The 27679-nt window shown below is 36.7% G+C and overlaps 2 protein-coding genes across 6 annotated transcripts in view; one reads left to right on the top strand and one right to left on the bottom strand.

The window, feature by feature from the left end:
- The window catches only part of clcn1a (chloride channel, voltage-sensitive 1a), a 29114-nt gene extending 17181 nt beyond the window's left edge, over positions 1 to 11933 (bottom strand). For both annotated transcript variants that reach the window (XM_051873775.1, XM_051873776.1), the window contains exons 1-4: positions 11774 to 11933; positions 2137 to 2410; positions 1922 to 2053; positions 1179 to 1307 (exon numbers count right to left, since the gene is read on the bottom strand). In XM_051873775.1, coding sequence (XP_051729735.1) covers positions 1179 to 1307; positions 1922 to 2053; positions 2137 to 2410; positions 11774 to 11824 — 586 coding nt within the window. In that variant the 5' untranslated portion in view covers positions 11825 to 11933. The remainder of the gene's footprint in view (positions 1 to 1178; positions 1308 to 1921; positions 2054 to 2136; positions 2411 to 11773) is intronic.
- A 2417-nt stretch (positions 11934 to 14350) lies between these two features.
- styk1a (serine/threonine/tyrosine kinase 1a) lies at positions 14351 to 27437 on the top strand. Of its 4 annotated transcripts, none has more exons than XM_051873618.1 (10): positions 14352 to 14511; positions 15686 to 15738; positions 19428 to 19536; positions 19839 to 20069; positions 21498 to 21676; positions 24540 to 24620; positions 24935 to 25149; positions 25225 to 25265; positions 25383 to 25479; positions 26748 to 27437. In XM_051873618.1, exons 1-10 carry the CDS (start codon positions 14505 to 14507, stop codon positions 26941 to 26943), a joined length of 1209 nt encoding a protein of 402 aa, XP_051729578.1. In that variant the 5' UTR covers positions 14352 to 14504; the 3' UTR covers positions 26944 to 27437. The 4 variants fall into 4 exon arrangements, with proteins under 4 accessions (XP_051729577.1, XP_051729578.1, XP_051729576.1 ...); XM_051873616.1 differs by having other exon boundaries at positions 19324 to 19536; XM_051873617.1 differs by lacking the exon at positions 24540 to 24620 and having other exon boundaries at positions 14351 to 14511; positions 19324 to 19536.
- The last annotated feature ends 242 nt before the right edge of the window (positions 27438 to 27679 follow it).

Genomic DNA, 27679 nt, shown 5'->3' with positions numbered 1-27679 from the left:
CCAACCTCTTTCATCTACACCAAACCAGATGTTCCAACTTATACTGTACTTCTTTAAAAAGGACAGACTCTTTCTGTTATGGCTATGGTAGTAAGAATGTAGAATCTAATTTTGAAATTCTGGAAAGCTTTGTAATAAGTGGAGAAATGTACCAATGAAATGTAGAAAAAAAGGAACCAAAAAGAAACCGATTAATTGATTAAAAAATAAATATATTTTGATTCATTACTTTAAAGTCGGCATGAAATCAAAATTGACAATTCACATTTTTTATGGAATATTACAGCATTTATTATAAAAGATTTATCTGTGCACGTCATTATTTTATTTTTTTTCACGTGCCCTCATGAACTCCCCCTTTTTGCAACATTTGATGACTTTTTTTTGGCATGAGGGCAAGACAATCTGTCACTCACATAACATCGACCAATAGCAAACCACAACCATCCAATCAACATTTTTAAGTCATTTTAAACAGACAATACATCATTTTAAGTCCTGCCCTACATTTTTTAATGTAGGGCAGGACTTAAAATGATGTATTGTCTGTTCAGAGCTAGCAATGCCCTACATTTACAAGTTTCAGTTTTACAAGATTAGAGAAAATCACTCCCTGTAACCTGCATAAGCACCCATGGTTGGGAATAAATGATCTGGAAGGTGTTGTTAAAGTGATTGGATTGGATAAACCAGCAGGTGGCATTGTTGAGTAGTAAACAGTGTGAAGCAGTTACAGTGGTTGAAGAAAAGGAAAATATGTGGCTGGTATGTTTGAGGGGCACAGAATACAGTAAAGCTGCTTCTAAGACACGGACACAGTGTATGTAGACACCTTAATGGAAAACTGAGATTATATAAAGAGGCAAAATCCAAAATTAACTCACCAAGCACCTAATGTAGTAAAGAACTAAGTATGATTTTCGAACACAGGCATTGTGAGAAGTGCCATTTGCCACAAAAAGGTGGAAAACAACTAAATTATTCCTTTATTATAGAAACAAAACTATTTGTTTTAGTTTCAACAGATGAGGCAAAAACATAATTTTAAACTCTGGGTAAAGCTAAAAGATCTATAAATAGGATATAAAGAAAAAAATGTAAAGAAAAAGCAGAATGTGTCTGAAAAATAATAAACAAAATATAAAAGTAAAAAAAAGGGGAACAGTGAGACTACACACCAATGGCCTGAGGAGCGACCAGGTGGCAGAAGAGGGAGGCAAACAAGATGAGCACCATGGGATAGAAAACCCAGACCAGGTACTGCAGTGGGATGTTTCCCCTCAACTCCCCATAAAACCACTTATAGGCTGAGAAACACAGAGAAGGACAGAAGTGATGGTGCACGTGAGATAGAAGAAGAAGACAAAAGCAAGCCATGTGGACAAGTTTTAGAAATGAGAATTGGGAAAACATGGAAAAGTCGCAAATGTATATGGGATATAACATTTGCAAAAATAGAACAGGGGTTTTCAAATGTTTCAACATTGACCTTCGGACAATATCTCCTTTCAAGAGACCCCCTTAATAAAATATAAATAACATATGAAAAATATATACATAAAAATAGAATATATATGAAAAAATACCCATTTTAATTATAAATATTATATTACCATTTTAGAAATATGTGTATATAATTAAGAAATAATTTATATAAATAAAAAATATAATATAAAAAGACCCATTTTACACTGTGAAATATTAATGTGTAAAAAAAAAAGTATATTCGAATATATTTTGCTAAACATATATTTTTTGCAAGTGCTCGAACTCCATTTTAAAACCCTTGAAATAGAAGACAGAAATAAGGGAAATTAAATTTGACTTTAAATAGCTACAACATATAAGCAAAATTCATCAACAGAAGAATAAGGCAAATGAGAAGGAGGCGGTAGGTGGGGAATTCTGGGTAGTGTAGTACCTTGTAGACTCTTGGCACTAGCATAATCCATGCTCCAGCTAACCAATGCCATGGTAATACCCAGCAACACCAGAAAGATCCAGTCTTCTCCCAATTTAGAGATGAGGAACTTCTGTACTCGTGCCACACAGTCTGGGAAAACATTACAGTTCATATCAGATTCGATATCTCAAACATATTTCATATATGCATTTGCAAGGCCCATTATTATTGACCTCTGCACTTGGAGTAGGAGCGTCGTTTCTTGAACGAGGAGGTGTGGCCCTGTTCCTCCTCCTGTCTGTCTTGAATGCTCCCCATCTCCAGGTGATGGTGGCTGTGACGGCGACTTCGGCTGTGACTCCGCCCATGGTGGCTGTGATGGTGGTGCCCATGGTAGTGATGTCCATGGTGGTGATATCCATGCTTTTTTCGCTGTCTCTCCATCAGAAGGCGAGTGGCTTCTCTCCGCTGGGACCCACCAGGGTGCTCTCTGTACTCTCCATATAGCTGATCACAGAAGAAATAACAGGTTTTGTTACCCAAGAGATCAGTAGATAAATAGCATACAGATATATCCGAAGCAACTTACACGGATAATCCCCCTGGATCAACCTAAAGTGTCACTATATTGATATCTCACAGACTGCACCATGCAAGGTTTGGACCTACAAGCTTTCAGCAGGGTTAATATAGTTTATATAGTTAAAGGTATAGTTCACCCAAAATTTAATAGTAATAGTAATATTAATATAAATAAAACCAGGTCAGATTATTTCCTTCTACAACATACAACCTCTTCAGTGCAGATACGCAAGACAAACCACTGTGTTATCCTTTCAAATTTGTCCAAAGTACATTTGAGAATTATTTGTACATGCTTTTAATATCGCTTTTAATATTCCTCATCAGTGTGGTCACATATTAAATTTTTTCTTTGGGGAAAAAAATAATGTCACCCTCATCTTCAAAACAACATGATGCACCCGAAAGGTGACAGAGGAGAGGGAGTCCAAAAATAGAGGAAAATCTTCTTGACATGCTTCGAGTAAGTCCACTGGCGGAAGAACAGTAGTCTACATTTAAATTTATAACCATCCGGATAAGATCCAGACATCTGGAAAACACATTTCTCGTATCTTCATTCCCACCACGCACCTGCACGCACGCACGCACACACACACACGTTGGGTTTTCATGTTTTATGGGGACATTTCATAGAAGTGATGTTTTTATACTGTACAAACTGTATATTATATCCCCTAACCCTACCCATCACAGAAAACCTGCATTTTTACATTTTCAAAAAAACACTTCGTATGATCTATAAGCTGTTTTACTCGTGGGGACCAAAAAATGTCACCAAGGACTGTCATCAAGGATTTCAGATATTGTCGTCCTTTGGATGAGATGTTAAACCGAGGTCCTGACTCTCTGTGGTCGTTACAAAATCCCAGTATGTCCTTTGAAAAGAGTAGGGGTGTAACCCCGACATCCTGGCCGAATTTGCCCATTGGCCTCTGTCCATCATGGCCTCCTAATCATCCCCATATACTGATTGGCTTCATCACTGTGTCTCCCCTCCACCAATAAACTGGTGTGTGGCGGGCGTTCTGGCACAATATGGCTGCCGTCGCATCATCCAGGTGGATGCTGCACATTGGTGATGGTTGAGGAGAGTCCCCCTTCCATGTAAAGTGCTTTGAGTACCCAGAAAAGTGCTGTATAAATGTAACAAATTATTATTTATTATTATCTTTGTGGGAACATTTTGTCCCCATAACGTAGGGTATACCTGAGCCACACACACACATACACACACGTGTTCCTGAAAAAACAAAACAAAAAAACAACTCTCGCTTAAATCTATTAAATGATTTTAATTTGTAAATCTCATCAGTTATTCTATAAACTATTTAACAAAAATCCTAATGATGAAGACAGAAAATTAGATTGGGATATAATGTAGGCTGAACCTGCGTGCATGTGAACATAATGATGCTGTTATGATTAATTTATTTAAAAGCTTTTAACCTAGTATGAAACAACTTTTACACACTTTTACACACAAGGGCCAACTTCAACTTGTAATGTAATGTCATTTGTAATGTCGACTTATGGCCTAATAAACGCTATTTGCAGTAAGGAAGTGAAGATGTAAAGAAGTAAATGTGGATCTGACAGAAACGTTAATGAGCAAGTTAAGAAATGTCTGTGGCTGTTTTAGTTCAGTTTATTCATTTATGCTTATGCAATGTCTCATACACAGTAATTTTAATGCAACAGAACCATGTCTTTGCTGACAGCAGCAAATATAGTTTTTCCACATGCTAAATCTACGGCTGATGAATGAATCTCATTTTAGAAATGTAATGATTAAACAATAAAAGTTAGATTTCAGTCATCTAACTTGAGAATAACTTGATCAAATATATTTATAAAAAACAAGATGAAGGTTGAACCGAATAAAGCTGAAAACATGCAGAACTTGTCATCTATGCTAGAAACTGAAAATGGGACACTTTCTGGCCAACACTGCAGCACCTCTAATGTTAATGTCTTTTTACCGCTGACAGCGTGTGTCGGAAATGAAACACCCATTACCATATCTGAATTACAGCTCTAGAGGCTTCCTCAAGCACTTTTATATACAGTGATATGAACAGTAACGATAGCGTGGGTTTTACCAAATCAATTCGAGCCTGAGTCCTCATGCTTTGGATGTGCTTGTAAAGTGGATTTGCTTTCACAGTGCAGAAAACAGCATTCTCAACATGTTCGAAAACACAAACCAAACGCCTTCAGGCCTCAGCTACAACTACAGTAGGTTCATTTAGGAAGTAAGACTGGTATTCCAAACGACTCGTTTCATGCAGTTCAAAATCGGTCTCCATTTAAATCTCCATTTAACCTTACTGCTATCTAGGAGAGACAACTGAGACATTAAAGAGATCTCATTTGTGACTTTAGAAATAGCTATGAGCTACTGGCTTAAAACCATTCCTTTGTGGTTTATTATTTTCCAGAGAATATCAAACTTGTGTCTGTATTTGTTACTATTTGAGGTTCTATTGAATTAAAGCGCTCACTTTCAGCTTTGGAATGGGCATGTAGATGATAGGTTTATCATATATCTCTCTTCCTCATAACACATCTCTTTCACTCTCATTCCATGCATCTATCCAGTTACTTTCACCCGTTCCCACCGTACATGTAATCCCTTGCTTTCTCCATATTTCACCCCCTCCTTCCCAGTCTGCTTCTACACCTACAGGCTTCTACACCCCCCCTCCGACCCCCTGTCCGCCATAGATTGGAACTACCCCCTTTCTATCCAGGGCCTGTAATACTAGCCGGCGGGTTAATAATAGCTTTGGTGTGACCCAATGATCACAGCCACACTTCCCCACACACCTCTATGTGGATCTTTCTTTCTTCCAATTTGTTCATCAAGGACTCCCAAGGAAATGTTGGAAACCTATTATCAGACAACACTGTCATGCTAACTAGTGCTGAAACACTAACAGCAAATGTAGTGCTGAGGCAATGTGTGCAGCTCACACATTCATGTATGTTAATACATGATTTTATCAATTTAATAAAAAATTCTGAGAACAGATCTACAAATAAGTAATTCCTATCAGAAAGTGCTAATGTGCTCAAGCTAAAACGTGTTGGAAGGGGTGTTTGGTGGAATTCTGCTGTGCTTTAGGTCATGCTGATGGCTGTATGGGAAGGCTATCAAGGCAATTGTCGTGGTGTCGTCACATGATGTTATGTAAAGTCATATGTAATTCTGTTGAAGGTCTTCTAAAATAGACGTTCTTCCCATGCTGTGATGACCACACTTGTCAACATATCCCAATATGCCGGGCCATTCTGTTGAGACTCTTTCATTCAGTAACTTTACTAAATGTACACTTCAACAATACAACGCAAAATAAAATAATAAAATAAAATAAAATGACCGCATGTGTGAAACGAGAAGTGTTGTTATTTTTAACTAAAACTAAAACTATTAAAAATTATTTCCAGTAATTGAAATAAAATATAAATATGAGATGAAAAACTTGTACAAATACATGACAAATACATAACTTTAAAGGTGAAGTACTGAAACCAAAACAGAAATAAAAATAATTTAAAGCTAAACAGAAATTAAAAATAAAAAGCACATAACAAAATACAGCTAAAGCCCTGTTTGCACTGTCTGCGAATAAACAGCTTGAGAAGTTTCTGTGATGTTGATCGCTACAGCAGCCATTTCTACCGTAGTATCCAATTATATCACGTGATCAAAGTCTACAATCCTACTAGTTGTCGCTGCATAGATTCTCTGCTTATTTACATAAAGTTGAACTCTCAGAAATCAAGTGATCAAACAAAAACGAATAACTTTGAGTTATTTGTTGCTGCAAAACACTGTCAGTGTGAAGTAGCCTACTCTCTAGGTGACCCATAACCCAAAATATGCTTATTGATAGAACATTTACACATGTTTTCTCATTTAATCAATGTTACATACTGCTCAATAAATCAAAATGACATGACTCATAAAAGATGACCTCAACTGCATGCATAAGAAAGCAATACTACCTTGTTTATAATACAGTCTAACCACACTGATGCTCTCCTATGACAGGCTGGGTTTAAGGGATACATTTATAATTTATGATTGGGTTTCCACTTACACTACCATTCAAAAGTTTGGGGTCAGTAATTAACATATTTATTCAGCAAAGATGTGACAGTAAAGACATTTATACAAAAGATTTCTATTTCAAATAAATATTGTTCTTTTGAATTTTCTATTAATCAAACAGTCTTTAAAAAAGTATCAAGGCAGCACAAATACAAAGTTCTCTCATGAAACTCTAGATGGCACAGGCTGATAGGTTCAAGTGGTATCCCATAATTTAATCACCTTCTAGCCATCCTAGGTGTATATGACTTTCTTCTTTCAGCCAAACACAATCAGAGTTATATTAAAAATATCCTTGCTCTTCCAAGGTTTATAATGGGAGTGAATGATACCCGAGATTTTGAAGCCTAAAAAAGCACATCCATCCATCATAAAAGTAATCAATACGGCTCCAGGAGGTTACTAAAGGCCTTCTGAAGCGAAGCAATGCATTTTTTTAAAGAAAAATATCCATATTTTTAACTTTATTAACTGTAATCACTAGACTCTGGAGACCCCAACATCCTGAGCGTACATTCAAAATAAACAGCGCATAAGGGGTTAATATAACTCTGATTGTGTTTGCTGAAAAAAGAAAGCCATACACCTAGGATGGCTTGAGGGTGAGTAAATATGGGATAATTTTCATTTTTGGGTGATAACTATCCCTTTAACTCAATCTGCTTGCAATCATGTCATACTCAATAGGGCACAGCTTATTGGTTCCTGCTGTATCAGTAGCCAATGAGCTCGCTGCTCATAGCAGTGAGCGCGCTTCAAAAACCCTCCACCGTCCCCAGCTCCAGGGGCGGATCTAACGGGGTGGCATGGGGTGGCAAATGCCACCCTAAGAAAAAAGCATTGCCACCCCAGATTTATCCCAGTATAAAACATAAATGTAAGCAGTGTTCTTTTTGACGAATCAAATACCAGTGTAGCCGAATTAAAAAACAAATTAACTGCTTCTTCTTTATTTATATATAGTATTATTTTCCACAATGCTTCTCATTGTTTATTTTGACCTGCGGTGTTCTGGGTGACCTTCCATAATGCCCACATAGATATTTCACACATCTGTAAAGAAGTCTTGAGTCTCAGTTTCGTTCTTGTGCATTATTTAAGTTAGGTTGAGCTTCTGCTTATGTTCGCTGTTCAATGTTTACATGCGAGTAAAAGCCTAAATTAAATTTTTTTGATCATAACAAGTGATCGATTCTCTTCAGAAATTTTGGACTAAACTGCTCGATTCATATGGATTCGTTTTCCGATCTCTTTATGAAGTTTTTGAAGCGTCAAAGTGGTAGTTAAAAAAGGCAGTCTATAGAGGGAAATCTGACAGCATTTTGTCATCAAAAAGATCTTCATTTGTCTTCCGAAGATGAACGAAAGTGTTACGGGTGTGAAATGACATGAGGGTGAGTAAGTAATGACAGAATTTTCATTCTGGGGTGAACTAACCCTTTAAACTTGATGCACTAAAACTTATTTATATATAATCCAAGTAGCCTGCCTCTATCTCTTAATGACAGACCTACTCTAGCAAGCTCAGAGACATTTAGAATGTGTTGATGTGTTTAATAGACAGTGTCTTGGTGCCCTGGATATTGATATTTTGTTATTAGGGGCCCAAGCACCAAAGGTGAATTGGACTCCTAATAAATTTATGGAGCTAACTGGAATTTCTAAACTATCAGCCATTTCAACTCTAAGATGAAAGGGAAGCCACAGGATAAGGAATATATTTCAAGCCTAATGTTTCATCACTGTTTCCATCACTTTGAATGGAAATAAATGCATTGATCTAGTTCATTTGTATAATATGTTGTACTGACAGCATAGTTTTATAAAACAATTAGTGTACATACCTGTGAAATGCTTATAGATCATTAAATGTTTAACTTTTATAGACCCTAATAAAACATATTTTCAAGTTGTCAGACATGATTAAATGATTAAAGACAATTTTGTCTTTTTCAAGATAATATACATTATAAAATCTCTATAAAACACTTATTTACCATTGACGTATGAATAATAAAACAAACACTTACTTTAAACTGCTAGCTACACATATTATAGAAAAAAAGGAGAAAGGGCCTTAAGATAAATGCTTCAGATAAAGTTTGGAGTCGCAAATTATATCTTCACATTAATTTGAAATTGACCTGACATCCTATGACATGTGATTCATCTAAATTTAAATGTTGAATACGAGTCCACACTTACACCACACATATTATGATCACATGCCTTATGACAGTAAACATTTTAAGAGGGGTATATATGACTTCTTATTTAATCTAACACTAACAGTGTGTTCTCTTTCAGTTTCAGTTAAGTCAGCTGGCCTTTTTGACACCTGTGTGTTTCATCAAACCCTAACTTTCAATAAAAATTCAAGTTGGACTTTGCTGTAAAAACCACATCATAAGATTAATTTCATTTGGATTGCTAATCATCCACAGGGGCCATTGGTGCTTGGACCCTGATGATTGCTGCTTGCGACTATATTTTATTTTTAATTATAGTATAGTTGAAATAGTATAGATGATTAAATGAAGAGTTTGGTTCCACAACGCTATAAATCCATTTTGATTAATTTGAGTAAAAATGTGTTTTCTTTACCAAGAAAGCGGCAAGATGAAAACATCTCGGGTTACGTCTGTAACCCTGGTTCCCTGAATAGGGAGCGAGACGCTGCGTTGATACGCATTAGGTGATCCCAAGGTGTATCGACGCAGCGTCGATGTTCCCATGAAAGGGAACGTCTCAGGTTACGTCTGTAACCCTGGTTCCCTGCATAGGGAACGAGGCGCTGCGTCGATACGCATTGGGATCACCTAATGCGTATCGACGCAGCGTCGATGTTCCCATGAAAGGGAACCACTCTTTTCTGTTTCAGACTTTCACATAGCATCTTTTGGTTATAAAAACATTAAAAATTCGAATCGAGATTTTGATTTTCAAAGGTTTATTATAAAAATGGATAATTTTCCCCCCAAAATGCAATAAGTCCATGACACGTTTTTTTAAAAATGCAATTAATCCATCAATATAAAAGTTATTTTTCATATTGAAAATACACAACAAAGTAAGTTAATTCACATATATGACAGCCTCTGAACTTTGTCAATACTAATCTTATATACAGGCATTCGACTAAAAATACATTCAGTCGTCGCTCCCAAAATGAATTCAACGAGTCATCTTGTTAATGTTATAAATTAATTATGTCTCTGTTTGTCATTACTGATTAAAGAGTATCTGGCGCCACCGCACGGTTAAAATAAAAACATTTGCCGAGTACACTGGTATTAAAAATGGCTTTTAAAAACTGTTCATGATTCAGTTTTGGGGACCGTGACAGAAGTTTGATGCTGTCGTGGAACAAGCAACAGCCAGCATTTTTCCTCCTCCCGATTCGAGTGCCTCATCTTCTTAATCTCTTCACGTAAATGATTACATTTCGATGACTTGCGTTTCTTCCCCACCGCAGGAACCACCACAGGTTCATCAATGCCGTCAAAATTATTCATTTTTCTGTTTTTGTTGATCCCAAAGTACAAAGCAGATAAGGAAAACTAGGATTCAGAGCATCGCCATTACTGTTTACAGTGCGTGGAATGGTGCGCTGTGATTGGTTGAGCGGATATATTGCATTCTGCAGAGAAGGGAGAATGGCGTTTGTCGCGTTTTGGAAAGAAAGAGAGAAAACATGACAGAATAACACGGCGGATTTCACATTTTGAGTAAAATTAATAAATGACTTTTCAATACCGACCAGGTACAATACTGATTTTGGCGGAAACTCAGTTTTTAAAAAAATGGCGTTTATCGCGTTTTGGAACCAAACTCTTAAAATATAGATGACTGAATGCTTTGGTGTTGCCAGCCCTCACAGTCCTTATACCACCCCCTTGGTACCCTATAAAATTTTTCTAGATCCGCTCCTACCCAGCTCCACCTGTATAGATCTGTTATGGGTAATTAATGTATGCTATTTTGTATAGCAGCAGCATGTCTTACTTGCTCACAGCAGCGTGTTGTGTATTTATTGGCAGTAGCAAGTCATGTACTTGGTCTGCAGCAGCAGCAGCAGCAGCAGCAGCAATAAACAACAGCAGCAGCAGAAGCGTAGCAGATCTATTCCAAGACCAAACATATCAACATATCATATCCATTACCATGCCAAACACTCCGAGAGTTGTCATGACAGAGCTGTTTTCAACATGGATAATAATAAGAAATGTTTCTTGAGCAGCAAGTCAGCATATCAGCATGACGATTTCTGAAGGATCATGTGACACTGAAGACTGGAGTAATGATGCTGAAAATTCAGCTTTGCCATCACAGGAATAAATTATATTTTAAAATATTTTAAAATTGAAAACAGTTATTTTAAATTGTAATTTCACAATTTTACTGTTTTTACAGTATCAAATAAATGAAGCCTTACTGAGCATAAGAGACTTCTTTCAAAAACATTAAATAATTATACCGCCCCACACTTGCAGTTTATGCAATTTGGGTGACGAAGTACTTCTTCTATGTATCATGTTAAAACAATTATCACACGTCCTGGAATAAATCTCTGACTATGGTTTTGGTCAACCTTTTTTTTTTTTTTTTTTTTTTTACCTGTTAGAATAAATGCAAAATAGACTTTCCCTGAATTGAAAAGTTATGCTCAAAACAGAAATTAAGAAAAAGTGATAAAAAGAGACTTTAAACATACATGTTAAATTATTATGACCTACACTTTAAAACTAGAATGATTATGAAAAAACAAACAAATTTGTAGAGTCATTCTAGGCGACAGAAAATTTCCATAATCGAAGAATCTCTCATTTTTATTTAACCTCCTATTTAGAGTCACACTATGGACTGGGTTTTTGTCTTAAAGAAAAAGTTGCACAGCAAACTTATTCAAAGAACAAAAAGAGGTAGTACAGACCTCCTCAGATAAATGAGAGATTGAGTAAACAGCTGCACTTTCCCGCGAGTTCTGCAGCAGCATAGTGACTCAGTCAGTACAGATAGAAATATACAAGTCATGCACAGATTGTGCAACATCTTTGACATCATAAGATTTAAAATGACAGAAGAACAGCAAATCACAACTGTCTAAAGAGTAACTAGAAAGAAGAAAGGGTGAGGGAGATAGAGAGAGAGAGACAGAGATGGTGACTGACCACGGTCTGCTGGTATCTCAGAGCCTTCCTTTGCGACGCATCTGCGGCCATTGACACACTGTCACTGACCCAAAAATAAACCGCCTGTCTGTCTTAGCATTCCCACCCTGGGGTGGCACGGACTGAGGGAGAGAGGGCACACGCAAGTTCTCTCGCTCGATCTCTCTTTCCTGGCTTTACACATGCACAGCCATCTCTCTCTCACACACCTTCTCATGTGGTGCAACACAGCAGTCCAGTTGCCTAACTAAGCTCTGTGTGCATACATGGGGACATGCATGTGCTTGGGGCACGTACATGCGTTTGTATATGTGTGTGAGAGGTTGTGAGTTACAAAGAGAGTGTAAATGCCAAACTAAACCCATCCACCCCTTCATTAGTGAGACCGGTTTGTTTAATAGTGGCCGATCCTGTCGCCCCAGGCAACAAACTAAGACTATGATCACCTGTTCATTTGGAAAGGGGCACAGTAAGGGTTTGAGCAGTCGAGGGAACTCCCCGTCCCCCATGTAATATGAGGGGATGACAGGAAGGACCAAATCAGCCAATGACATCTCCGATTCACCATTTTCATCAGTGATGTTCAACAGAATGTTAAGCAATACAGGCAATGACAAAAGGAGACAGTTTTAGCTTTAAATAATCTGGATAAGACGAATGTAACATTTATAGAACTGTTAGCGTCTAATTGTTATGTTTTTAGATAATTATGCCACCAACTTCAAATTATGTTCTTGATTATGTGTAGTAGTACGTATGCTGTAAAAAAAACTTTTTCGAAGTTGTAAATAAAACAAAAATTATTGGAGTACACTGTAAACCCTAACGCTCAAAATACTTAATTGGTTTGAGTAGGACAAACTTAAATTAAACAAATTAGTTCAGTCAAATAACTTTTATGAGTATTTAGCTCTTTCTTTTTCTTTCGAGTTCACAGAACTTACATATTTTATGTAAAATGAACTGTATCATTGTTTTGAGTTTTATGAACTTATTTCTTTTAATTTAGACGAACTTAAGTTTAACTGAAACTGGGATGGGATTTCTATTTCCCAGCATGCTTTGCCCATGGCACTCGAAAGGAAGAGTAAATGCTAAAATTAAGTGTTATATAATTTTTTTTTTTTTTTTAAGAGTTTCTGTTAATATGGGTTTTTGGAGAGTTACCATCATGGTGACAAGTGGTGTATGCGGCTTGGTTTGAAAGCAGGAATATTTATTAATGTTTTATATTGCTGTACTCATTCAGCAAGTGCTATACCATGCTATTGCTAACATGTTAACAAATTAGCAAGTTAGCATTTTCTGAATTAGCTTGTTATAGCTAGCTAAGTTTACATTAATAAAAATGTTTACGTTGAGATTACATGATTATTTTAAGTTAAATGTATGAATTAGTGTACTTAAATATTTCAGGTTAAACAATTAAAATGTATGAGTGCAAAATAAAAATCTGCCAGTTCTGTTTACTTAAACTGAATTTCTTAACTTAAAAATTTTGATGTAACTGATTGCCTCAATTTTTATGAGTTTTGCCAACTTATTCAGGTTTACAGTGTATGTATTACAAGAAAATACTATTTCAGTCTTCCTACTTCAAAATTTCACAATTCAATAGTGTTACTTGTCATTTCTTTGTAATTAATTGTGAAATTTACTAGCAAGTGTATGTAAACATTTCTTGAAAGATTACAAATAGTACTGTCTACAATAGTTTTAAAAACATTTTACAATATACCATATTTAACATTCGGATAAAAATGCATATTTTTTAAGGAAATAAATAAACAAACAAACATTTTTTTAGTTTTTGACTGGAACAAAACATGCATTTTCACATATTCTGTTATTTGGAAGAATGTTTGTAACCAAGCAGATCTCACCCCCCCATTGACTACCATAGTATTTTTTTCCCTACTATGGTAGTAAATGGGGGGCGAGATCTGCTTGGTTACAAACATTCTTCCAAATATCTTCCTTTGTGTTCAGCAGAACAAAGAAATGTATACAGTTTTGGAACAACTTGAGGGTGAGTAAATGATGACAAAATTTTCATTTTTGGGTGAACTAACCCTTTAAAGGATTCTGCCTGGTGCTTCGCATATAGAACCTTTTAGGAGTTCCCATCATGGAACCATTTTATGGATTTAGTTTTTATTAATTTTGTTTTAATTTATTTTTAAATGTAATTACATTTCATGAATTAAGCAACTCGTAAATATACTTTATCACTAGAAAAAATTAGAACAACCAACATTTAAAAATGACTCAAGAACCTCACTCAACCTTTTTTTTCTAAGAAACAGCTTCTTTCACTCACCATTCTGTTTCATTATGATACAGGCTAATGTAAAGATGCTTATTAAGGTTGAGGTACAGGTAGAATTTGAGGCAAATGTTTAATTAAACTTTCTATGCAAACATATAACATGCAAGAAATGACAGCTGAGTCAGTATCATATCATATCCTGTCTATGTGGTACAGTGATGCATGACAGAAACTCAGGTGAAGGCGGAGCTTAAAGAAACAGCTGTAGGAGGAGGGTGTGGCAGCAAGAATTTAAGCAAATGACTAACAGCAAGAAAAATAGCACTTGTAGAATACGAAGAGATGGGACAGAGATGATGATACTTTGGGAATAAAATACAGCAAAAACAGCCTCTGACAAGAAGGAAATTACCAAGTTTGGAAAATGAGAAATAGTTTCATCATTCTTCACACTGAAAGAAGATGACATGTAAGTTCATTGCTGTATTTATAATATATTTATATGCATATATTATTTTACAATATGCTGCATTATATATATATATATATATATATATATACATACATACACACACATATATAGTGTACATACATGTTTTTTAAATTCAACCACGTCAAAATGGCCGAGTAAAAAAAAACTATATATATATATATATATATATATATATATATATATATATACACACACACACACACACACACACACAAACTTATAATACTTGAAAGAGTTAGAAGATTAAGTAAATTAAGCTTATCTACAATTTCACCAGCTTAATTCTACTGCATTCAAACCAAAATTTGAAATCCACAAGCTGATATTTACATTATACTGAGCTCACAGTGGCTCAAGTTTGTGGTGTGTCTATGATGTAAAGACAATAATGCGGAACAACCGGTTAAGTGACAGTCTGGTAGTCTCGTACACAAACTCAAGATGCCACGAAAGAATGTGCTGACAAAGGATGATAAATAATAGGAGTGTTCAAGGCATGACGTCATGACGTGTTTTTTTATACTGTACAGGTACAGTACATAGATTGATGTTCTGCATGTCTCAGGAGGTTTTATCTTGATAAATTCAAAGCTATTTTTAAACCATTGGTCACAAATTTTATTGTCATGACTACCGGTGTTGATCATATTTTCTTTTCATGGCAGTGTTATATAGAGGCAAAAGCTTCATCATTGTCATGATTTAATTATAACAAATATTTAGCTGTTTATCAAATAGGATGGGACTCCATAACTGCTTGCATATTTCATTGCTGAATAAATATGTCAGATACGCCCAAATTAATTTAGCTTTATGACTGATATTTAAAAGCATTGTGAAAACATACAAATGATTTACTCACAATATATACACACTAGCAATAACATTTTCTGCAAAACATACAGCAAACCACATGGGTAATCAATGTCGAACATTTACAGTTTTATGTTTCAAAGACAGCTGCCAAACTGCACACATGCACTGCATGATTATGCCAGAGATGTTATCCTTACACTCATAAAACCCATAAGCTGATGTAGGTGAATAGCATTGCTCTTGAATTGTTGGATATCAGTTTACATATAGTGTTTTGAAGTTGGTGCTTTGCCATATTTAATTAATGGTGGTAATATTTTTTTTCCTTTTACAGTATGTCTAATTCAACTAACACAACAGATCCATGTACACCAGGCACTCTTTGTGGTAAGTGATGTGCTAGGTTTAACTTTGGGAGTACTCTAGGTTCAGGCTTGTTGGAGCCCTCCCCTCTGACAGCACGCCAAATATGCATATGTTATACTGTATCTGATTATCTGTAAGTGCGAACTCGTAAAACAGATACACATTTTAGGCTGCCTTTACATAACAGAAAATGAACCAATAACAAAAACCACCAAAAAAAAAAAAGGACAAATAAACTTTTTAGAAGGTGTTGAAATCAGAACACACACACACTTGAAGTCTCCATCTCATAAATACGTAAAATGACAAATAATCAGACCAGAGCAGTGTTGCCAACTATTTTCAATGTGAACGGGGCTTAAAGGGATAGCTCACACACATTTTTGGCACATTTTGAAGCAAAACTAAAATGCATCCATCCATAATAAAAGTAATCCATAGGGCTCAAATTTGGTTTAATAAAGACCTTTTGAAGTGAAGCGATGCATTTTTGTAAGAAAAATATCCATATTTAAAACTTTATAAATTCATGCTTTATGAAGCTCAGATGCCTCTCACGGTTTAAACAAATAGGGCTGGGCAACAAACTCAAGCTCCTCTTGTCTTATATTGAAATCCTCTGACATTTCTTGTTAAAACTTCTCATTTTAGACTTCTAATTCGTGACCGGTGTTTTGTTTTGCTCTATCCTTTGCACTTCCGCGTTCGTCAGTATGTCATACGTCGGGTCAGAGGTCACTCTTCCGCTGAACTAGACTCACGTACGGCCGTTGCCGGAAGCGCAGAGTGATTATAGTTTATAAAGTTTTAAATATGGATATTTTTCTTACAAAAACCCATCGCTTTGCTTCAGAAGGCATTTATCAACCCAATGGAATTATATGTATTACTTTTATTACTTGAATTACTTTTCGCCATTCAGTACACCTAGGATGGCTTGAGGGTGAGCAAATTATGGAATAATTTTCATTTTTGGGTGAACTAACCCTTTAAGATAGAATCTGATCATAGCGATGTCACGATGTGCGCTCACCACACACCAGCTACAGGTGGAGAGAGAGTCAATTGAGCCAATTCAATGGATAGGGATTAGGAGGCCATTATTGATAAAGACCAATGGAGGGAATTTGGCCAGGACACTGGGGTTTTACCCCTATTCTTTACGAGAAGTGCCATGGGATTTTTAATGACCACAGAGAGTCAGGACCTCAGCTTAACGTCTCATCTGAAGGACGGGTGGGACATTTTGACATCACCACAGACCAATGGCTTGATTGTCTTCTAAATTACGTCACACCAGTTTGTTCTTCGATTTCGCTTGAAGTATATCAGGACGGGGCCTTAAATGTCGGTAGATGACGTCATGTGCCAACTGCCGGCACATACTATATTTCAATACAATATATAGCTTAATGTCAGACAATGGAATGAGTATGATATAGTGAATGACTATATGTTAACCAGCAGTTAACATATAGTATTCTAGACAGAGAAATTGCAGATCATAAGCAAACTTAAGACGCTGCAGAGACTTTATACGTCACATCCTGATGTCACAGTGCACGTTGTCTCCATGTAAAAGACAAAAACATGAATTTGTGAAAACAGTGACATGATGCAAATGCATATTACGTGTTCAGTCTATCAGCTTGTAATGTTTCTTTACAAAGTGACATCGCCAACTACTGGCCTGGCATGCATAATACAGCATTTTCAGTAGTTATCAAAGATCTGTGTAAATGAGGATCATTTTGACAATAATGGCCCAGTCCCAAATGGCACCCTAAACTCTCACGGTCTTCCTCTGAGTCCGCACTTTCATGACGTAATGCAGCTTTGACTGCCAGGTAAAGTCCTTTGTGTAGCTCGCAGATTTGCGTGCTCAGCTGAAGTGCGCATCGAGGGCTCATAGCGGCCGCAAAGGGGGCACTCGCAAACACCCTTCTGAAACCTAAAATGATAAATGGGACACCCTACGGTCTCGTGGACTTAACAGAAATGCGAACGCGGCAGCCATTGTAAGTCCACAGGACCGAAAGTGCATAGAAGTGTGCCATTTGGGATTTAGATGTTGTCACCTGTAGGAAAAAAATTCTGTTTGTAGTACATCATTGTCGTGTAAACGTACACTATATTGCCAAAAGTATTGGGACACCCCTCCAAATCATTGAATTCAGGTGTTCCAATCACTTCCATGGCCACAGGTGTATAAAATCAAGCACCTAGGCATGCAGACTGCTTCTACAAACATTTGTGAAAGAATGTGTTGCTCTCAGGAGCTCAGTGAATTCAAGTGTGGTACCGTGATAGGTAGCCACCTGTGCAATAAGTCCATTCGTGAAAATTTCCTCAGTACTAAATATTCCACGGTCAACTGTTAGTGGTATCATAAAGTTGAAGCAATTGGGAACAACAGCAACTCAGCCACGAAGTGGTAGGCCATGTAAAATCATAGAGCGGGGTCAGCGCATGCTGAGGCGCACAGTGCACAGAAGTCGCCAACTTTCTGCAGAGTCAATAGCTACAGACCTCCAAACTTTGTGTGGCCTTCAGATTAGCTCAAGAACAGTGTGTAGAGAGCTTCATGGAATGGGTTTCCATGGCCGAGCAGCTGCATCCAAGCCTTATTACATCACCAAGTGCAATGCAAAGCGTCGGATGCAGTGGAGTAAAGCACGCCGCCACTGGACTCTAGTGCAGTGGAGACGTGTTCTCTGGAGTGACCAATCTCGCTTCTCTGTCTGGCAATCAGATGGACAAGTCTGGGTTTGGCGGTTGCCAGGAGAACGGTACTTCCCTGACTGCATTGTGCCAAGTGTAAAGTTTGGTGGAGGGGGATTATGGTGTGGGGTTGTTTTTCAGGGGTTGGGCTTGGACAATTTCATGATCCCAACTTTGTGGGAACAGTTTGGGGATGACCCCTTCCTGTTCCAACATGACTGCGCACCAGTGCGCAAAGCAAGGTCCATAAAGACATGGATGAGCGAGTTTGGTGTGGAGGAACTTGACTGGCCTGCACAGAGTCCTGACCTCAACCCGATAGAACACCTTTGGGATGAATTAGAGCGGAGACTGCGAGCCAGGCCTTCTTGCCAACATCACTGCCTGACCTCACAAATGCACTTCTAGAAGAATGGTCAAAAATTCCCATAAACACACTCCTAAACCTTGTGGAAAGCCCTCACAGAAGAGTTGAAGCTGTTATAGCTGCAAAGGGTTGGCCAACTCCATATTAAACCCTACGGATTAAGAATGGGATGTCATTAAAGTTCATGTGCACGTAAAGGCAGGCGTCCCAAAACTTTTGGCAATATAGTGTACCTTTAAACTGGAGCTTTACAAACTCATCATTTACACTAGTGCAGCTGCAAACAATGAGCACTGTGATGTCTTTGGAGGAAGTAGGAGGAGACTAGAGCTTAAGAAGTGAAGCTTAAGAGAGTGATCAGGTGTCTAATTACATGACACACTCTCAACTCTATCTGTGACCAAAACGTGCCAGCATATAAAACACACACACACACACACACACACACACACACACACACACACACACACACAAACAAAAAAGCTTTCTAATCCCATTGTGTTTCTATTACCTTGCAGGAGTGCTTTTTTATGAAGTAGAACTAATCGTCATTCCAGTGCTGTTTCTCGTGGCTTTTCTTACCACACTGATCATTTTGTTTGTGCTCAAATGCTCCCATAAGCCATCACATCTTTATGGACACCACAAAAATGAAAAAGATGACACACAACACCATCATAACTCAAACAGGCACCGTAACAGCAACAGACGGCACCTGCAAGGCATTGATGGTAGCTACGGCATCTGACTTTGTTACACACCAAATACTCAAGTCGCTCTGTTGTGTTTATTTAAAGGTCTTCTGTTTCATGCATGATCACAATGTTTATTTATAAGCCTTCGATGATTGATCACTATCTTTATTTACAGGGCTTTCCCTTTAAGAATGATTACAACGTTTATTAATAGATTATCTCGCTCATTAATTATCAAAGTGTTTGTATAAAAGACTTTTACACAAGTCTTAATATACACCAAACTCTTTTAACAAGTTTTCCATGTCTTAATCTTTTGATTTACTTTGCAACAACAGCTCCGGCAGAGCTGAACCCAATGGAACATGAGGTTATTCCCATGACAGCCCAACCTCACCATGACATGCAGAATTCCAGGCCCGCAGTACCTCAGCACACCACTGTGAGGCATCTGGGCACCTTCCAGATGGTCTCTCCACTCCCCCTCACCTTCTCAGTGAAACAGGACAACTTCACATTGCACAGAGCTGTCACGGACAGCCAGCCAGTCATTTTACGAGTGCTTAAAGGTAAGGTTGGATCAGTGTTATTTTAATATCATTTATAAACTATTATAATATGTATTTTAATATTTTGAATTAGCTTGTATTTTATGTTTTCAGTTTTCATTTTAATTTTAGTTTAGGTTTTAGTCATTTTATTAGTTTTTATTAATATTTCTATTTAGCATTAATTTATTTTTATTTTAGTTTTAACAATTTTAGTACTTCAACTTAGTTGCCAAGACAACATTTCTATTTATTTTGAGTTTCATCTAATATATATTTTATTACAGTTTTATTTAAATTAACGAAGATGGTTTTAAAAGTTTTAGTTTCAGTTAATAATAACAGCACTATGTTGGATACATAATCTGATGGACAATAAAAACACATTCCCTGTCCTGTTATATTTTATTGAAAACACCCTTTTAAGAAGATTAAATAACCATTTGATTTTTAACATTGTAGGTATTAAGTTGTAAGTAAAATCATTTCCATTGCACATACATTGTATAAACAGAAAATGTCCAGCTATTTCTGTCTGATCTGATCTTTAATTTTTTTAACGTGTCTCAATCAGCTCCGTAATTCAGTAGTCAGGCCACTGATCAAGCTGTCAGCCATCTTAAGGACAGTCTCAACTGCAAAATGAAATGCACCATGAAAACCATGGAGCATCGATGCTCACTATTTTCCCTTAAGGGAAGTTTTGAAGCGCAAAACATAAATTATGCGAGCCAACTCACCACACATAATGACACGTCTAGATGTTTCGAAAAAAAAAACCCTCAAACATTATTTAATTTTATTTCAGCATAAACTTGACACTGAACACAATCTATCTAACATTTATAATTCATTTAAGACTGAAATGTTGCAGGTATATGTAACAAGTATTTATCATAATGTAATAGCATTAAAAAAATAATTGTTTAAAAAAAATTCTGTTCTGCTGTTGTTCATAAATAAATTGTAAATAGTGACGTTGTACAATGTCTTCATTGTCCTTGTCATGTCATCATCAGTGTCCCAATGTGTAGTGCCCGAATTCACGTACACGATATACTGATTTCAGACTGAACTAGGGAGCTGATTGAGACGCTTCTAAGACTAATTCTTCTTGAGACTAATGTGGTCAGATGATCTGGTATAAAACTAATTCATTTTAATATTTCCACATGAAGCATACGGTTACCTGAGGTTAAAACAATTTTCAGTGTATTTTATTACGAATCAGTGGTAGAATTCTGTCTCACTTGTTCTTAAAGTTCAGGGCTGACAACCAGAATTTTGCTGGTTTGATTCTCGCAAAGATGCTTGGATGAATGGATGGATAGACAGACAAGATAAATAGACAGATAGAGATAGATAGATAGATAGATAGATAGATAATTTGTGTATTGCAATACATAAACTGAACAATCTTACTTTCTACTCCAAATTTTCCCCATACAGAATCAGCCAATGCCAGAGAGCGCCAGTCTTTTTTGGGGTTTTCCCAATTCCTTTCAGAGTTGGGACCGCATCCATCACTGCCCAAAATACTGGGGGTGGAGACTGTGCATACACCCTTGATAGTGGTAGAACAGCTTGAACACGGAGATCTGCTGAGCTTCCTGTGGAGGTGCAGACAGGTACAGAGTAATGCTTAATTTTCAGTCTTGCATGAGAAAAAGATAAAACTAGTTTCCAGATTGCTAAATATATGCCATGAACTGGCTTAACAAGTTTAGGTTTCTTTCCTGTGTTGACATATTTCCTTTTGAAACAGGAATTTGGGTGTGAAAGGGGATTATCGCTGTTTTTAATTCAGATCACAGACATGAACTATGCGGTTGTTAAGTCTGACGTCACGCGGCAGCGCTTCCGGGTCCAAACGCTCTATCTCATACCACAAGAAAACAACAAATGGTGCTAATATACACACACGATGTGGTGTAATACTACAAAAAAATTATAATCATAACCTTTATCTCCATACCAAAATTCCAGATGGCCAGACAATGATTCATCTTTTCTAAATCGTTAAAACATTAATGTCTGTGACGCTGTGAGCACGGAGACTGTTGTGTAGACTGTAAGTATTTAAAATGTTTAACTTTTTAAAATGATTGATGTTTAATATGAATAAATAGCGCTCATAAATGGCCGTCGATGGCATTCTCAAGTGAAACGAGTCGAGGCTTGGACCCGGAAACGGTGTTCCTTACGCCACGACTTAACAAGCGGATAATACTGCTTTGATAATAAAAAAAAAACAAGTGTTATTGGGGGAGGAATATTCTTATCCTAGAGTGAATTTTATTGGACAAAAATGCAAGATGAGTTCTGTTTTTCCTAGAAAAGAAAGAACAATGTTTTAATTTCATTTCTTATTTATTTATTTATTTATTTATTTTTTTAAATAAATAATGTTTTTTAAATGCTTTTGTATTTATAATATTTTAAATTATTTAATGGTTTATATATATATATATATATATATATATACACACACACACAGGTGCTGGTCATATAATTAGAATATCATCAAAAAGTTGATTTATTTCACTAATTCCATTCAAAAAGTGAAACTTGTATATTATATTCATTCATTACACACAGACTGATATATTTCAAATGTTTATTTCTTTTAATTTTGATGATTATAACTGACAACTAAGGAAAATCCCAAATTCAGTATCTCAGAAAATTAGAATATTGTGAAAAGGTTGAATATTGAAGACACCTGGTGCCACACTCTAATCAGCTAATTAACTCAAAACACCTGCAAAGGCCTTTAAATGGTCTCTCAGTCTAGTTCTGTAGGCTACACAATCATGGGGAAGACTGCTGACTTGACAGTTGTCCAAAAGATGACCATTGACACCTTGCACAAGGAGGGCAAGACACAAAAGGTCATTGCAAAAGAGGCTGGCTGTTCACAGAGCTCTGTGTCCAAACGCATTAACAGAGAGGCGAAGGGAAGGAAAAGATGTGGTAGAAAAAAGTGTACAAGCAATAGGGATAACCGCACCCTGGAGAGGATTGTGAAACAAAACCCATTCAAAAATGTGGGGGAGACTCACAAAGAGTGGACTGCAGCTGGAGTCAGTGCTTCAAGAACCACTACGCACAGACGTATGCAAGACATGGGTTTCAGCTGTCGCATTCCTTGTGTCAAGCCACTCTTGAACAACAGACAGCGTCAGAAGCGTCTCTCGCCTGGGCTAAAGACAAAAAGGACTGGACTGCTGCTGAGTGGTCCAAAGTTATGTTCTCTGATGAAAGTAAATTTTGCATTTCTTTTGGAAATCAGGGTCCCAGAGTCTGGAGGAAGAGAGGAAAGGCACACAATCCACGTTGCTTGAGGTCCAGTGTAAAGTTTCCACAGTCAGTGATGGTTTGGGGTGCCATGTCATCTGCTGGTGTTGGTCCACTGTGGTTTCTGAGGTCCAAGGTCAACGCAGCCGTATACCAGGAAGTTTTAGAGCACTTCATGCTTCCTGCTGCTGACCAACTTTATGGAGATGCAGATTTCATTTTCCAACAGGACTTGGCACCTGCACACAGTGCCAAAGCTACCAGTACCTGGTTTAAGGACCATGGTATCCCTGTTCTTAATTGGCAAGCAAACTCGCCTGACCTTAACCCCATAGAAAATCTATGGGGTATTGTGAAAAGGAAGATGCGATATGCCAGACCCAACAATGCAGAAGAGCTGAAGGCCACTATCAGAGCAACCTTGGCTCTTATAACACCTGAGCAGTGCCACAGACTGATCGACTCCATGCCACGCCGCATTGCTGCAGTAATTCAGGCAAAAGGAGCCCCAACTAAGTATTGAGTGCTGTACATGCTCATACTTTTCATGTTCATACTTTTCAGTTGGCCAAGATTTCTAAAAATCCTTTCTTTGTATTGGTCTTAAGTAATATTCTAATTTTCTGAGATACTGAATTTGGGATTTTCCTTAGTTGTCAGTTATAATCATCAAAATTAAAAGAAATAAATATTTGAAATATATCAGTCTGTGTGTAATGAATGAATATAATATACAAGTTTCACTTTTTTAATGGAATTAGTGAAATAAATCAACTTTTTGATGATATTCAATATTACTGTTTTTACTGTATTTTTAATCAAATAAATGCAGCCTTGGTGAGCAGAAGAGACTTCTTTCAAAAATACTTTTAAAAAATTATACCAATCCTAAAACTATACATTTTAGGAGTACACTAGCATATAAATGACCTCAAAGCTAACAGACCTGAACTAAAAGCCACAAAACTGCCATTTTGATAGATAAACATGAAATGTCTTGCAATTACTGTAAAATATTGACATTAAACTCTCTGAATGAATTGATCAGTTATTTGAACTAGAGGTCACCTGCGAATGAATGAAATAGAGGTTGTGTCATTACTAATGATCTCATTTTTTAATGGATTGATTAAAAGTCAAACTACAAGTTTAAACCTCAGCTTTGTTTTGACTGACTGTAAATCTCTTTCACAGGACCACACAGGTCAGGCACCACCGTGTGACATGACTGAAAAACGAATCTTTACCATGGGCGCTCAGATTGGATCTGCTCTGGTTAGATAACAAATTTGCTTGCAAGATTTATACAATCATATTGACAAGTCAGTTCCATCCTGAAAGCCTGTCAATGTATGAAAGTATATATGAATGGAGAGTTTTTATGAGCCACCCAGGCATAGTTTCAGCACATACTGACAACTTCATCAATCATAACGAGCCTTTTACTTTGTTTGACTCTGGCATGCATTAATCATGGCCAGTCACGAGCACTTAACCGGAGCATTTTAATTTTACAACGTACAATAAATATATTGTCATACCCAAGACCACATGTTCTTGTCCTGACACAACCGGTCTTGATGTTCCAGGAGTATCTGCATAGTAAGAACTGCATCCATGGCAATGTCAGGGCTCGAAGTGTCCTGGTTGGTCGGGACCTGTCAGTCAAACTGTGGGGTTTGGGCCCAGCATACCACAGGCAAATGAATGCAGGCTCTATAAGAGATGTGGAAGATATAGAAATGAGAAAGTGGCAAGCACCAGAGGTGTTGGGACGGCAACCTCTCCAGCAAAGTAGCGACATGTGAGTTTACTTTCAGTCAGTGTTTTTTAACCTTTGATCTTTACATTGTATTCATTTTTCATTAATCCTCCATAGATGGTCCTTTGGCATTTTGCTCTATGAGATGGTGACATTAGGTGAGTGTGTCTGTCATTCAATATTGCATTGTTGTATTTGGGCTCCACTTCTATGGAAAAAAATAACCAATTTGTTAAGTTGTCTAAAGCTTTTTACCTCGTTGTTTCTAATCTCAGGAGAGCCCCCCTTTCCCAACATCATGGCCAGTGAACTTCTGCAGCATCTACAGCGAGAGAACACAATAACGAGACCCCCCAACTGCTCCAATACACTGTATGTCACTTTACCCACACATAAACAAATTTTATCTAAAAAAAAAAAAAAACTCAAGTTTATCAGATTTCTAGAGTTTCAGAAGAAATCTCGACAATGTCTTAAGATCTCAGATCCCAAAGTCTGATATCAAAAGTCAAAGATCTCACTACGAACTTAAACATTTCTCCACATCAATTTTGTTGCTTCATATATATATATATATATATATATATATATATATACACACACACACACCCATTTCTTCTAAGACATTTCAGGACAAAACATCTAAAACAAACAAATAAATAAAAACATAACTGAGATCTCTGTTAAAGGGATAGTTCAACCAAAAATGAAATTCTGTCATCGCAACCCTCAAGTTGTTTCAAACCTGTATGAATTTCTTTCTTCTGCCGAACACAAAAGAAGACATTTTGAAGAATATGTAACCAAACAGTTGATGGGCCCCATTATGGAAGCTTATTTCTGCCAAGGAATAAAACTCGTTAAAAGATAATTGAGACTTTTTATATCACAATTCTGAATTTTTTCTCTCTCAATCGCAAGTTAACATCTCGCAATTCTAACTCTTTTATGATAAGTGTGAGATATAAACTCACAATTGCAAGATATAAACTGGCAATTCTGACTTTTTTTCTCAAAATTGTGAGTTTATACCTCGCAATTCTGACTTCTTTTCTAAGAATTGTTAGATATAAAGTCGCAATTGCGAGTTATAAAGTCCAATTCTGAGGGGGGGGAAAAGACTGACTTTTTTCTCAGATTTGCAAGTTCATATTTCGCAATTCTGACTTTATAACTCGCAACTGCCAATTTATATATTTCAATCTGAATTGTAAGATAATAGGTCACAATTAATAATTTTTTAAAAAAAAATTTATTCAGTGGAAGAAACAAGCTTCCACACCTCATTGACTCATAAGTCCTCATAAGTCAATGGGGCCTATCAACTATTTGGTTACATACATTCTTCAAAATACCTTACTTTGTGTTCAGCAGAAGAAAGAAATTCATTCATGTTTGGAACAACATGGGTGAGTAAATGATGACAGAATTTTCATTTTTGGGTGAAATATCCCTTTAAGTCTCCCAAGAGGGACTCGCTATACAAAAAAACAAGAAATCTCTGAGCAATATTTTCTCTATTAAAGGACAAAAATGTCATCAGAAACTGTCTAAACTGTTAACTTATTAGTCAACAATGAATCTATTTTATTCTGATGGCCACTGTAATATGAACATACAAAGTAACATTTGTTCTCTAGATATTCTATTATCGAGTCCTGCTGCCGGTGGAAACCAAAGAAGCGAGTCCTATTGGCTGAGCTGATCAGAAAGCTCCAATCAGGAGAGAGAAGCGCCAATGATCAGGCAGTGCTGCGAGTGTCTGAGCCGCTGGACATGGAGAAATACATGCGTGAAGCGGGCTATGGAGAGTCGTTCAACTATGCTGTCCTCTAATGTTCCTTTTATATATATATATCACTCAAAAGTGACACAACTGTCAAATTTAAAGAGGACCATCATCTCATCAATCCTGTGTTATTATTAAGGACGTCACATTGGATAAAGGCTAAAAGCTTAATTGTAACGCAAATGAGAAGGGGTGTAATGTAGAATATGCACAACAGCGGATGAATGTGTCACACACATATAGCCTATGCATAAATATGCAGCTACATAGAGAAAAGCTCCAATGTAAAATCTGTTAGCAGAATGCTTCCTTTGGTCCACGCACCAACAAAACAATTGTGTTTAGTAATTATACTGATATTGTGATTTAATTTATCATATTTATTTGGGATTGACTTTATATCGTACCTCTATGTCTATCGGTACTCATCTAATTCAAATAATAAGACTTAAATTTGTATTATTGGTATATTTATTGGTTACTGGAGTTTATTGCATTGTAATGATGTTATGTATTTAAAATACACTATTTATTAATGTTCTTTTTTAAGTTTTGTCATCTTTTGTGCACACACACAAAAAAAAGGTCACCTGTTTAAAAATACTGTCAAATATTTGGCTTTTTACTTACTTGAACATCTTGAAGCCTGCGGTGCTGGTCCGTGAGGGAGACTGCAGAGGTTATATACTGTAATAATCCTTCAATAATTTGGATTTTACCTGTATTTTGTCCAGATATGAAAGTTTCTCTTACCTGTCGTTAACCAGAAGCATTAGAATGATC

Source organism: Ctenopharyngodon idella, chromosome 19 (genome assembly GCF_019924925.1).
Source record: "Ctenopharyngodon idella isolate HZGC_01 chromosome 19, HZGC01, whole genome shotgun sequence".
Lineage (NCBI taxonomy): Eukaryota > Metazoa > Chordata > Actinopteri > Cypriniformes > Xenocyprididae > Ctenopharyngodon > Ctenopharyngodon idella.
Note: the sequence above shows the minus strand (reverse complement) of the source record. Positions and strands in the feature narration are given on the sequence as shown.